We start from the raw sequence: 13,670 nt of genomic DNA on the forward strand, positions 1-13,670 counted from the left end.
GAGCAACGCCGGGCGATACTGCTAGTATATTATATATATATATATATATATAATATATATATATATGTATGTATGTATATATGTATGTATATATGTATGTATGTATTTTGTTATTTGTGTCTGTGTCTGTCCCCCAACCATCACTTGACAATTGATGTTGGTGTATTTACATCCCCATAACTTAGCAGTTCAGCAAAAAGAGACCGATAGAATATGTACTAGGCTTACAAAGTCCTGGGGCTGATTTGTTTGGCTAAAAGTGGTGCTCCAGCATGGCCGCAGTCAAATGACTGAAACAAGTAAAAGAATAAAAGAAAGAATGTGTGTGTGTGTGTGTGTGTGTATGATGGTGGGATGGCTGTGAGGGGTGTAGGCGAAGGTGTGCCTGAGGGGCCAGTGTAGCTGTGAAGCACAGGTGTGATTGTAAGGAGTATTGGTGTGGTTGTGGGAAGTTTGCTTCTCAACCATATGATTTCAAGTTCAGTTCCACTGTGTGGCCCTTTGAATAAGTGTCTTTTGCTATAGCGTCCATGGTGACCAAAATCTCATCTGTGGACTGGTAGACATAAAGTGAAAGAAGTCCATCTCTCTCTCTCTCTCCCTATATATGTATATATATCTATATATATAAAACTCAACTTGTGTGTGTCTGTGTGTTTAACTTCCCGGCACATCTCCTCCTAGCCAGCAAATCATAGAACCACCAAAAATGGGTCACTTAAAGTTTAGGCGAATGAAAATTGAACTGCGCTATTTCTGTTCCGAAATTCATCTCGCAGGTGCAAAAATCGATAATGTGTTTGTTTAGGCCTTATCCCATGCATTGAATAGTGAACTTTTTCAGTCAGCATACGTAAATTGCATGAAAAATTAAAAAATCAAGATATAAAAAAGGAATCGCCGTAAACATTGTAGAAATTCAGCAAAGAAATGAATTTTCGGGATGTAGCCTGGAGGGTTTTTTCGTATTAATCGTTTGGACTTTGTGAACACATACCAATTGTTTTCATAACATTTTAAACGCTTTGAATTAAATGTGATCCTTTTGCAAAGCCGGGCAATACTACTAGTATATATATATATTACTCTTTACTCCTTTACTTGTTTCAGTCATTTGACTGCGGCCATGCTGGAGCACCGCCTTTAATCAAGCAAATCGACCCCGGGTCTTATTCTTTGTAAGCTCAGTACTTATTCTATCAGTCTCTTTTGCTGAACCGCTAAGTGACGGGGACATAAACACACCAGCATCGGTTGTCAAGCAATGCTAGGGGGACAAACATATACACACACATACATATATAGACATACATATATAGACATACATACATACATATATACGACAGGCTTCTTTCAGTTTCTGTCTACCAAATCCACTCACAAGGCATTGGTCGGCCCGGGGCTATAGCAAAAGACACTTGCCCAAGATGCCACGCAGTGGGACTGAACCCGGAACCATATGGTTGGTTAGCAAGTTACTTACCACACAGCCACTCCTGCGCATATATATATATAATAATATATATATTATTTACAGGATTGTAAATCTTGGTGCCTTTTAAAAAAAACCATTCACACCGAAAGCCTATAGAAAAGTTTGTTTACATAAAAACAAATACAACCTAATACAACCTAAGGTGCAGGAGTGGCTGTGTGGTAAGTAGCTTGCTAACCAACCACATGGTTCCGGGTTCAGTCCCACTGCGTGGCATCTTGGGCAAGTGTCTTCTGCTATAGCCTTGGGCCGACCAAAGCCTTGTGAGTGGATTTGGTAGACGGAAACTGAAAGAAGCCCGTCGTATATATGTATATATATATATATATATATATATATATATATATATATATATATATATATAGGTGTGTGTGTTTGTTTGTGTGTCTGTGTTTGTCCCCCTAGCATTGCTTGACAACCGATGCTTGTGTGTTTACGTCCCCTGTAACTTAGCGGTTCGGCAAAAGAGACCGATAGAATAAGTACTGGGCTTACAAAAGAATAAGTCCCGCGGTCGATTTGCTCGACTAAAGGCAGTGCTCCAGCATGGCCGCAGTCAAATGACTGAAACAAGTAAAGAGTAAAAGAGAGAGAGTAATAGATAATTCTTCAATTTGTCAGAAATGAGGAAGCTGATTTGCTGGTGCAGAATCTAATCCGATTCTGCTCCTAATTAACTGGGCTATAACCCTTTTCATAACTTTCATAACCTGGTCAAGCAATTTGGTGCCCCTGTAATTACTTCTACATAAGGCATCTCCCTTATCCTTGTAACAACTGACTATAATGCTGCAACACCAGTCATTGAGGACGACACCTTTCTGAATTACCTGTCTGTATGTCTCCCTTTCATCCCTCTATATCTATCTATCTATCTATCAGTCTATCTATCTATCTATCTATCAGTCTATCTATATATCTATCTATCTATCTATCTATATATCTATCTATCTTTCTATCTATATACCTATCTATCTATCTATCTATATCTATCTATCTACCTATCTATCTATCTCTATCTATATACCTATCTATCTATCTATCTGTCTGTGTGTCTATCTATCATTATCTATCTATCTATCTATCTATCTTTCTATCTATCTATCTTTCTATCTATCTATCTATCTATCTATCTATCTATATCTATCTATATACCATTCTATCTATCTATCTGTCTGTGTGTCTGTCTGTCTATCTATCTGTCTGTCTATATATCTATCTATCTTTCTATCTCTCTGTCTGTCTGTCTATCTATCCATCTATCTATCTATCTATCTTTCTATCTATCTATCTTTCTATCTACCTATCTATCTATCTATCTATCTATATCTATCTATATACCTATCTATCTATCTATCTGTCTGTGTGTCTGTCTGTCTATCTGTCTGTCTGTCTGTCTATCTATCTGTCTGTCTATATATCTATCTATCTTTCTATCTATCTATCTATCTGTCTGTCTATCTATCTATCTTTCTATCTATCTATCTATCTTTCTATCTATCTATCTATCTACCTATCTACCTATCTATCTATCTATCTGTCTATCTACCTACCTACAGGACAACCCATGTGGAACTGGTACAGGGCTATACAACAAAGAAAGACTATTTAAAACAAAACCAGGCCATGCATCACTCCTACCAATGAATGGCCTTCTGAAGGAATCGGTGCTTATGGAACAAACTGATGCACTGGAGCCATCAGTATATGAAGGTGAGTAGTTCTTCTCAACATTAATTCTGCAGTTGTTATTACAGCTGTTGTTGTTCTTGATGTTGAGGCCATTCATCACCATCATCATTTAGCGTCCGCTTTCCATGCTAGCATGGGTTGGACGGTTCAACTGGGGTCTGGGAAGCCAGAAGGCTGCATCGGCCCAGTCTGATCTGGCAGTGTTTCTACGGCTGGATGCCCTTCCTAACGCCAACCACTCCATGAGTGTAGTGGGTGCTTTTTACGTGCCACCAGCACAGGTGCCAGACAGAGCTGGCAAACGGCCACGAGCGGATGGTGCTTTTTACGTGTCACCGGCACGGGGGCCAGGCGAGGCTGGCAAACGGCCACGAACGGATGGTGCTTTTTACATGCCACCGGCACGGAGGCCAGTCGGGTCAGCGCTGGCATTAAAAAAATAATAAATGCACCCTTTTAAAGCATAGCCAGGCTCATGGGACCGGTTTTCCGGTTTCTGTGGTGTATGTGTTCCCCAGCTCGACGGGACGCCAGTCCATCGTAGCGTTACTCATTTTTGCCAGCTGAGTGGACTGGAGCAATGTGAAATGATGTGTTTTGCTCAAGAACACAACGCGTCGCCCGGTACAGGAATCGAAACCACAACCTTACGATCATGATGCCGACACCCTAACCACTAACCCACGTGCCTCCACTGAGGCCATTATTACTATAGTAGATAAGTTGGCAGAATTCCTTCTGACTCTTAATGTCCTGAGTTCATGTTCTGCCAAAGTCAGTTTTGCCTTTTGTCCTTTCAGGGTCAATAGAGTAAGTACCAGTCATGCACTGGGGGCCAGTGTAATCAACTAGTCCCCTCCCCAAAGTTTCAGGTTTTGTGCCCTTAATAGAAAGGATTATCCTTATTGTTATTAAACCTTTCGTTATTGTATTTATTTTGAGATGCTCTGTGTTTCTTTCAATTACTTTAAACATAACAAAGAATTTAGTAAAATAACTTAGTCATCATTTAGCTGGTGTTAGGAACATAAATTGTGACTAAGGTTTTGGTGGAAGATTTTAATTCAAAACTTATGAAAACAAGAGATTTGTACTACAGAGCCAGAGGCTGTTTCAGCTGGGTTGGTATCAAAAGGGTTAAAAATATCATGGTGACTTGAACCCTTTTGTTACCATATTTCTGTCGAGATGCTCTGTGTTTCTTTCAATTAATTTTAAATATAACAAAGAATTTAGTAAAATAACTTAGTTATCATTAAGCTAGTGTTAGGAACATAAATTGTAACTAAGGTTTGGTGGAAGATTTTAATTAAAAACTTATGAAAACAAGACATTTGTACTACAGAGCCAGGGGTGGTTTCAATTCAAAACTTATGAAAACAAGACATTTGTACCACAGAGCCAGAGCCAGTTTCAGCCGGGCTGGAATCAAAAGAGTTAAGGTGGCAGCATCATTAAATGCACGCCGGACAAATTTCCTGGATCCCTTAGAAATTTGTTAGTCGTATTAATTTTCTCCTTAGTGAAACTGTTAGTCAACTTATGATAATCTCTTGATAATCTCTTTGTTTCTAGAAGCTGAGTATTCAAACACCTTTGTCGACATTCATAATAGATCACCTATTAATGTTCCTGTTGCTCCCTATGATGATATCGAGAATTTACCGAAACCTGAGAAAAAAGGTAAGGAACACAACTTTTCCTCTTTTCTAATGGAGTGCGTGAGAATATGGTGGTGGTGGTGGTGTTGGTGAGGATGTGTGGTGGTGGTGTTTGTGGTGAGGATGTGTGGTGGTGTTGGTGGTGGTTGTGGTGAGGATGTGTGGTGGTGGTGGTGGGGTGGTGGAGGTGAAGATGTGTGGTGGTGTTGTGGTTGTGGTGAGGATGTGTGGTGGTGGTAGTGGTTGTGGTGAGGATGTGTGGTGGTTGTGGTGGTGGTAGTGGTGGTTGTGGTGAGGATATGTGGTGGTTTTGGTGAGGATGTGTGGTGGTGGTGGTTGTGGTGAAGATGTGTGGTGGTGGTGGTTGTGGTGAGGATGTGTGGTGGTGGTGGTGGTGGTTGTGGTGAGGATGGTGGTGGTGGTTGGTGGTGGTGGTGTGGTGAGAAGGGGTGGTGGTGTGGTGTTGGTGAGGATGTGTGGTGGTGGTGGAGGGTGGTGGTGGTAGTGGTGGTTGTGGTGAGGATATGGGGTAGTAGTGGTGGTGGTGGTGAGGATGTGTGGTGGTAGTGGTGGTGGTGGTGTTGGTGAGGATGTGTGGTGGTGGTGGTTGTGGTGAGGATGTGTGGTGGTGTTGGTGGTGGTGGTGGTTGTGGTGAGGATGTGTGGTGGTGGGGTTGTGGTGAGATGTGTGGTGGTGTGGTGTGGTGGTTGTGGTGGGATGTGTGGTGGTGGTGGTGTTTTTGGGGTGGGTGAGGATGTGTGGTGGTGGTGGTTGTGGTGAGGATGTGTGGTGGTGGTTGTGGTGAGGATGTGTGGTGGTGGTGATGTTGGTGGTTGTGGTGAGGATGTGTGGTGGTGTTGGTGGTTGTGGTGAGGATGTGTGGTGGTGGTGTTGATGGTTGTGGTGAGGATGTGTGATGGTTGGGGTGGTGGTTGTGGTGAAGATGTGTGGTGGTGTGGTGTGATGGTTGTGGTGAGGATGGGTGTGGGGTGTTGGTGGTGGTGGTTGTGGTGAGGATGTGTGGTGGTGGTTGTGGTGAGGAGTGTGGTGATGTTGGTGGTTGTGGTGAGGATGTGTGGTGGTGTTGGTGTTGGTGGTTGTGGTGAGGATGTGTGGTGGTGTTGGTGGTGGTGGTTGTGGTGAAGATGTGTGGTGGTGGTGTTGATGGTTGTGGTGAGGATGTGTGGTGGTGTTGGTGGTGGTGGTTGTGGTGAAGATGTGTGGTGGTGGTGAGGATGTGTGGTGGTGTTGGTGTTGGTGGTTGTGGTGAAGATGTGTGGTGGTGGTGTTGATGGTTGTGGTGAGGATGTGTGGTGGTGTTGGTGTTGGTGGTTGTGGTGAAGATGTGTGGTGGTGGTGAGGATGTGTGGTGGTGTTGGTGTTGGTGGTTGTGGTGAAGATGTGTGGTGGTGGTGTTGATGGTTGTGGTGAGGATGTGTGGTGGTGTTGGTGGTGGTGGTTGTGGTGAAGATGTGTGGTGGTGGTGAGGATGTGTGGTGGTGTTGGTGTTGGTGGTTGTGGTGAAGATGTGTGGTGGTGGTGTTGATGGTTGTGGTGAGGATGTGTGGTGGTGGTGTTGGTGGTGGTGGTTGTGGTGAGGATGTGTGGTGGTGGTTGGTGGTGAGGATGTGTGGTGGTGTTGGTGGTGGTGGTTGTGGTGAGGATGTGTGGTGGTGTTGGTGGTGGTGGTTGTGGTGAGGATGTGTGGTGGTGGTGGTTGTGGTGAGGATGTGTGGTGGTGGTGGTGGTGGTGGTGGTGGTGAGGATGTGTGGTGATGTTGGTGGTTGTGGTGAGGATGTGTGGTGGTGTTGGTGGTGGTGGTTGTGGTGAGGATGTGTGGTGGTGTTGGTGTTGGTGGTTGTGGTGAAGATGTGTGGTGAGGATGTGTGGTGGTGGTGGTGGTGGTGTTGAGGATATGTGGAAGTGTGGTGGTGGAGGTGAAGATGTGTGGTGGTGTTGATGGTAGTAATTGTGATGAGCTGGCAGAATCCTTAGCACGCCGGGCGAAATGTTCTGCGGTATTTCGTCTGCCGCTATGTTCTGAGTTCAAATTCTGCCAAGGTTGACTTTGCCTTTCATCCTTTCCGGGTCGATTAAATAAATACTAGTTACGCACTGGGGTCCATATAATCAACTTAATCCCTTCGTCTGTCCTTGTTTGTCCCCTCTGTGTTTAGCCCCTTGTGGGTAGTAAAGAAATAGGTGGTAATTGTGTTGGTGATGGTGGAGTGGTTGTAATGGTGAAGGTAGTGAGGACATGCGGTAGTGGTGGTTGTTGCCGAGGTCGTGATAGTGGTGTTGGTGATTGTGATGGTCGTGGTGGTGGTGATGGTGGTGATAGTGGTGGTTGTGGTCGTGATGGTGTTCAGGGTGGTGGTGGTGGTTGTATATGGTAGTGATGACGTATGGTTATCGAGCTGGCAGAGACGTTAGCACGACGGGCGAAAAACGTAGCCGTATCTCATCTGCCGCTACGTTCTAAGTTCAAATTCCCCCGAGGTCGACTTTGCCTTTCTTCCTTTCGGGGTCGATTTAAATAAGTACCAGTTACGCTCTGGGGTCGATATAATCGACTTAATACCTATGTCTGTCCTTGTTCGTCCCCTCTGTGTTTAGCCCTTTGTGTGTAGTAAAGAAATAGGTATTTCATCTGCCATTACATTCTGAGTTCAAATTCCACAGAGGTCGACTTTGCCTTTCATCCTCTCTGGTTTCTGCAACTGAAGGTCCTTCCTAACCACTTAACAGAGTATGGTGAGTGCTTTTTACACTAGTGAGGGCACCATGCAGCCTTCAAGACTGCAAGGGGCAGGGGAACTTTATGCATGGAGAATAAGGTGTAGAGAGAGATAATGTATGAGAAAAAAGAGCAGAAGTAAGCAGGCGGCTGGTAGAAACGTTAGCACGCCGGGTGAAATGCTTAGCAGTATTTCGTCTGCCGCCACGTTCTGAGTTCAAATTCCGCCGAGGTCGACTTTGCCTTTCATCCTTTCGGGGTCGATAAATTAAGTACCAGTTATGAACTGGTGTCGATGTAATCGACTTAATCTGTTTGTCTGTCCTTGTTTGTCCCTTCTGTGTTTAGCCCCTTGTAGGTAGTAAAGAAATAGGTATTTCATCTGCCATTACATTCTGAGTTCAAATTCCACTGAGGTCAACTTTGCCTTTCATCCTTTCAGGGTCGATTTAAATAAGTACCAGTTACGCACTGGGGTCGATATAATTGACTTAATACCTATGTCTGTCCTTGTTTGTCCCTCTGTGTTTAGCCCCTTGTGGGTAGTAAAGAAATAGGTATTTCATCTGCCATTACATTCTGAGTTCAAATTCCACTGAGGTCGACTTTGCCTTTCATCCTTTCAGGGTCGATTTGAATAAGTACCAGTTACGCACTGGGGTCGATATAATCGACTTAATACCTATGTTTATCCTTGTTCGTCCCCTCTGTGTTTAGCCCTTTGTGTGTAGTAAAGAAATATATGTATATATATATATATATATATAGACGCAGGAGTGGCTGTGTGGTAAGTAGCTTGCTTACCAACCACATCGTTCCGGGTTCAGTCCCACTGCGTGGCATCTTGGGCAAGTGTCTTCTGCTATAGCCCCGGGCCGACCAATGCCTTGTGAGTGGATTTGGTAGACGGAAACTGAAAGAAGCCTGTCGTATATATGTACATATATATATATGTATGTGTGTGTATATGTTTGTGTGTCTGTGTTTGTTCCCCTAGCATTGCTTGACAACCGATGCTGGTGTGTTTATGTCCCCGTCACTTAGCAGTTCGGCAAAAGATACCGATAGAATAAGTACTGGGCTTACAAAAAGAATAAGTCCCAGGGTCGATCTGCTCGACTAAAGGCAGTGCTCCAGCATGGCCGCAGTCAAATGACTGAAACAAGTAAAAGAGAGTAAAAGAGATATAGTTGAATGATACACTGGGGATGATACACAAACACACACACTCATATATATACAAACATATATACGACGGGCTTCTTTCAGTTTCCGTCTACCAAATCCACTCACAAGGCTTTAGTCGGCCCAAGGCTATAGTAGAAGACACACATGCCCAAGGTGCCACGCAGTGGGACTGAACCTGGAACCATGTGGTTGGTAAACAAGCTACTTACCACACAGCCACTCCTGATTATGGCCAGTTTAAATATAAAAAGGTTCAATTATGAGTTTAATGTTTATTTTTATGCTATTTCAGAGAAAGTCATAGGTACGGCCTCGAAATATGGAAGACCTCAGCAACAAAGTCCTTCAGGCTCCTCTGACGTTAATATTCCAACAGCAACGGTTGTTCCTTTCTCAGACAAAAAAGAGATCGACCATACTCTGGAAATAGGATCCATGGTTGAGATCCCTTACAAGGACCAGCTAATGTATGGTGTTATCCGATGGATTGGAGATGATGAAAAGCTAGGAAAGATTGTAGGCCTGGAGATGGTAAGTGATATCGGCGTTGTTTTAATGTCCACCTTGCCATGCTTGCATGGGTCACATGGAGGATTATTGAAGCAAATTTTTTTTACGGCTTGATGACCTTCCTGTTGCTAATCCTCGCCTGTTTTTTTCAAGCAAGGTAATATTCGGCGAGCTGGCAGAAACGTTAGCACGCCAGGCGAAATGCTTAGCGGTATTTCGTCTGCATTACGTTGTGAGTTCAAATTCTGCCGAGGTCGACTTTGCCTTTCATCCTTTCAGGGTCGATAAATTAAGTACCAGTTATGAACTGGGGTCGATGTAATCGACTTAATACCTATGTCTGTCCTTGTTTGTTCCCTCTGCGTTTAGCCCCTTGTGGGTAGTAAAGAAATAGGTAATATTTCCCAACCCCATAACCAGACTTGTTTTTGCTGAATATTGGAAATGAACTACACTGCTTGTATGACGGGGACACTCGTTTACAGTTATCATGCAATGTCAAAACAAGCAAACACAGACATATAGACACACATATACAGTACATACATATATATACAACACACACACACACACACATACACACAGTTTCTTTGCTTCCTGCTTCACTGAACTGACATCTTTTACATCAAACTTGTTCCTTATCCTTCATCATCTGTTAATATTTTCTCACACTCACACACATACATATATATTCATGCATATACATACATGCATATTTACACATGCATGCACACACACAACACACACACACATACACACATATTCATGCATATACATACATGCATATTTATACATGCATGCACACACACACATATTCATGCATATACATACATGCATATTTACACATGCATGCACACACACACCACACACACATACATATATATTCATTCATATATATACATGCATATTTATACATGCATGCACACACACACACACACACACACATATTCTTGCATATACATACATGCATATTTACACATGCATGCACACACACACATACACACACACACACACACACATATACAGATGCATACATATTGTGAACCCCTTCGGTCATGACAGACCATGAGATTGCACCTAGAAAGTTACCCTCCGAGGCACAAGTCTGTAGTGGGTGCTTTTTATGCGTCACCGGTACGGGTGCCAGTCAGATGACACTGGCATTCGCCATGACTGCAATTATACTTAGCAGAATACCTAATGTTTGAAGGGTGCTTTTTATGTGCCAGTTATGTTAGTTTGTTAATTTTTTGGCTCAAAAAGCAAGAAGCAAGGCCATGTAGGGGGACATGGAGTTATATACAGGGTGGTGTTCATGTAAAGAGTTCAGGCTACTTGTGGTCAAGGGAGACTTTGAACCGAGCGGTCGCCTGCATCTTCACCATCTCGTCCAGCAGCTTATTACACCTATCCGCAACCCGGACGGAGAAAGCCCGTCTCCTTCGATTGAGATGAAATCGTCGTAGATAGAGCTTTTCGGAGTGACCCCGCAGCCGACGCTCTGGAGCAGGAGTGAAGAACAGCTCCTTCGAGAGGTTACACTTTCCGCTTATGATGTTGTGAGCAAGAATGAGATCACCACGGCAGCAGCGTTTTTCTAGAGAATAAAGGTCGAGCGTTTTCAGCCTTTCTTCATAAGACAAATTCTTGAAACCAAGAACCATGCGGGTAGCCAGCTTCTGGACTCTTTCGAGATGCTGTATGTTCCCTTGTTTGTTCCCTCTGTGTTTAGCCCCTTGTGGGTAGTAAAGAAATAGGTATTTCGTCTGTTTTTACGTTCTGAGTTCAAATTCCGCCGAGGTCGACTTTGCCTTTCATCCTTTCGGGGTCGATAAATTAAGTACCAGTTACGAACTGGGGTCGATGTAATCGACTTAATACCTATGTCTGTCCTTGTTTGTTCCCTCTGTGTTTAGCCCCTTGTGGGGCACGGGCACTGGCCATGGGAAACCAAATCATCTGTGGGTTGTCCAAGAGCTATAACATCTGCAGTTAGACCCCATGTATTGAACTCGAAAGGCGATCCCCATCCCTAACGTTTCTGTTTGTTTCTGATGTTTATAGGATGAAGAGGCTGCCCACTGCAGCAACGGTTATTTCCAAAACATTAAGCGCTTCAACTGTCCTCCGCGCAAAGGTTTCTTTATTGGGCTCCATAAATGTAAACGAGATCGCAGGTTTGACGAGAAAGAGAAGATTCGCGAGTCAATGCGTACGTATCACAGGTTTACCTTCTCTCTCTCTCTCTCCTCTCTCTCTCTCTCTCTTAATCTCTTACTAATTCTTTCTCTCTCTCTTTCTCTGATTATTTCTCTCTCTCTTAATCTCTTTCTGATTATTTCTCTCTCTCTCTCTCTCACTCTCTCTCTCTCTCACTGATTATTTCTCTAGACATACTGTCATCACTTCAGCTTAGAAGCTATTAGTAGCTTCCAAGCTGAAGTGAAGACAGCATGTTCTTTGTCTATCTCCTTAACTTCTTGGAGATCTTAGGTAAAATTATACTAATGTGTCCAACTGTTTTAATTTAATTTAATTCTATGTTTTTATGCAGCTGAGGATTGCTCTGCATTTAAATTGATGTAATGGTTGCATTGTTCAATTAAATGGAGTTGCTTGAAATTATTGTACTGCATTACCTCTGGATATCTTTGTTGCTTATTTTGATATTTATAAATTAGCAGAATGGGATAAAAAATCCAAGGCTGTGAATAGTTTTCAGAACATTTATAAGGAGAAGGTCTTACAGCTGTTTCCGGGATATTTTATACATCCCTTTTATCAGAGATGTTATGAGAAAATGTTTAAGTAATAGTTATTATAGAAAGATTTGAAATACAGAGTGAAGTGGAGGAATGAAAAAAGATGTGAGATACGTAAGGATAATTGTATTTGCAGTTCCATTATTGAAGCAGAATAGTGTATGTATAAGTTTCCTGTACCTTGAAATGATTTTTAAAACTATTTCCATAGTTTTCAAATGCAGAGACAGACAGAAAAAAGGAAAATGTCCCTTGCATTTGAAAACTATGGAAATATTTTTAAAAAACATTTCATTTAATTTTTCCACAATTTTGAAAAAGTTGAAAACAAGATGAGGACAAATATCCGTCCAACTGTAAACAGTGTACATAATTCCTCATCTCTTAAACCCTCTTCACTACACACCTGTGTATTTTCTCATTGTCTGTACTTAAATGTCCACTCCTATTTTGTTCCGACAGGGTTTGGTGGGCAGTCAACGCCAGACATCAAGGAAATTGTTGCTCCACCATACAAGTTTGATGTTGAGAAAATCTGCGGCAAAAACAAGGGCATCCAGGGTCACCACAACTCCTGTTACCTCGACGTGATGCTCTTCAGTGTGTTCTACTTCACCACGGTGCTTGACAGCATTTTTTATCGCAAGAAAACTACTCATGACATTGAGGAATATGATACAGTGAGACAGGCGCTGGCTGAAGGCATCGTCTACCCCCTGAGACAGTGAGTAGTAACAACCTCAGCCTCCCCACTCACTTCGGTGCATGTGTATGTGTGGAGGGGTTGAAACTCATCTCTGACATTTTTGTCATTGTCATTGTCTCTGTTGTCGTTATCATCATTGTCACCATAATCATCATCAGTAGCGTCTACATCCTCCTCTTCCTCATCATCCTCCCCCTCCTCATCATCATCTTCCTCCCCCTCATCATCTTCCTCATCATCATCATCCTCCTCCTCATCATCATCATCTTCCTCCACCTCATCATCATCTTCCTCCACCTCATCATCATCATCATCTTCCTCCTCATCATCATCATCTTCCTCCACCTCATCATCATCTTCCTCCACCTCATCATCATCTTCCTCCACCTCATCATCATCTTCCTCCACCTTATCATCATCTTCCTCCACCTCATCATCATCTTCCTCATCATCATCACCATCATCCTCCTCATCATCATCTTCCTCCTCATCTTCCGCCTCCTCCTCATCATCATCTTCCTCCTCATCTTCCGCCTCCTCCTCATCATCATCTTCCTCCTCATCTTCCGCCTCCTCCTCATCATCATCTTCCTCCTCCCCTCCTAATTTTCCTCATCATCATCATCATCTTCCTCATCATCATCATCACCATCATCTTCCTCCTCCCCTCCTCCTCATCTTCCTCATCATCATCATCTTCCTCCTCCTCATCTCCCTCCTCCGCCCCATCAACTCCCTCCTCCACATCATCTTCCTCCTCTTCCTCATCAACTCCATCCTCCTCATCATCTTCCTCCTCATCATCTTCCTCCTCATCCTCCTCGGTATCATCATTGTCACAATCGTCCTCTTCCACCTCCTCATCATCATCTTCATCTTTATCATCGTTGTCACCAAAAATCATCACCATTATTTAT

The 13,670-nt window shown here is 43.1% G+C and overlaps 2 protein-coding genes across 5 annotated transcripts in view; one reads left to right on the plus strand and one right to left on the minus strand.

Moving 5' to 3' along the window:
• The window catches only part of LOC115226061 (MARVEL domain-containing protein 1-like), a 347,770-nt gene that overhangs the window by 249,824 nt on the left and 84,276 nt on the right, over window positions 1-13,670 (minus strand). The window lies entirely within an intron of this gene.
• LOC115226057 (ubiquitin carboxyl-terminal hydrolase CYLD-like) overlaps window positions 1-13,670 on the plus strand; it is a 58,130-nt gene that overhangs the window by 28,851 nt on the left and 15,609 nt on the right. For all 3 annotated transcript variants that reach the window (XM_036514899.1, XM_029797029.2, XM_029797030.2), the window contains exons 4-8: window positions 3,055-3,208; window positions 4,763-4,870; window positions 9,068-9,306; window positions 11,350-11,497; window positions 12,510-12,771. In XM_036514899.1, coding sequence (XP_036370792.1) covers window positions 3,055-3,208; window positions 4,763-4,870; window positions 9,068-9,306; window positions 11,350-11,497; window positions 12,510-12,771 — 911 coding nt within the window. The remainder of the gene's footprint in view (window positions 1-3,054; window positions 3,209-4,762; window positions 4,871-9,067; window positions 9,307-11,349; window positions 11,498-12,509; window positions 12,772-13,670) is intronic.

This window comes from Octopus sinensis, linkage group LG29, assembly GCF_006345805.1.
Source record: "Octopus sinensis linkage group LG29, ASM634580v1, whole genome shotgun sequence".
Taxonomy (NCBI): Eukaryota; Metazoa; Mollusca; class Cephalopoda; order Octopoda; family Octopodidae; genus Octopus; species Octopus sinensis.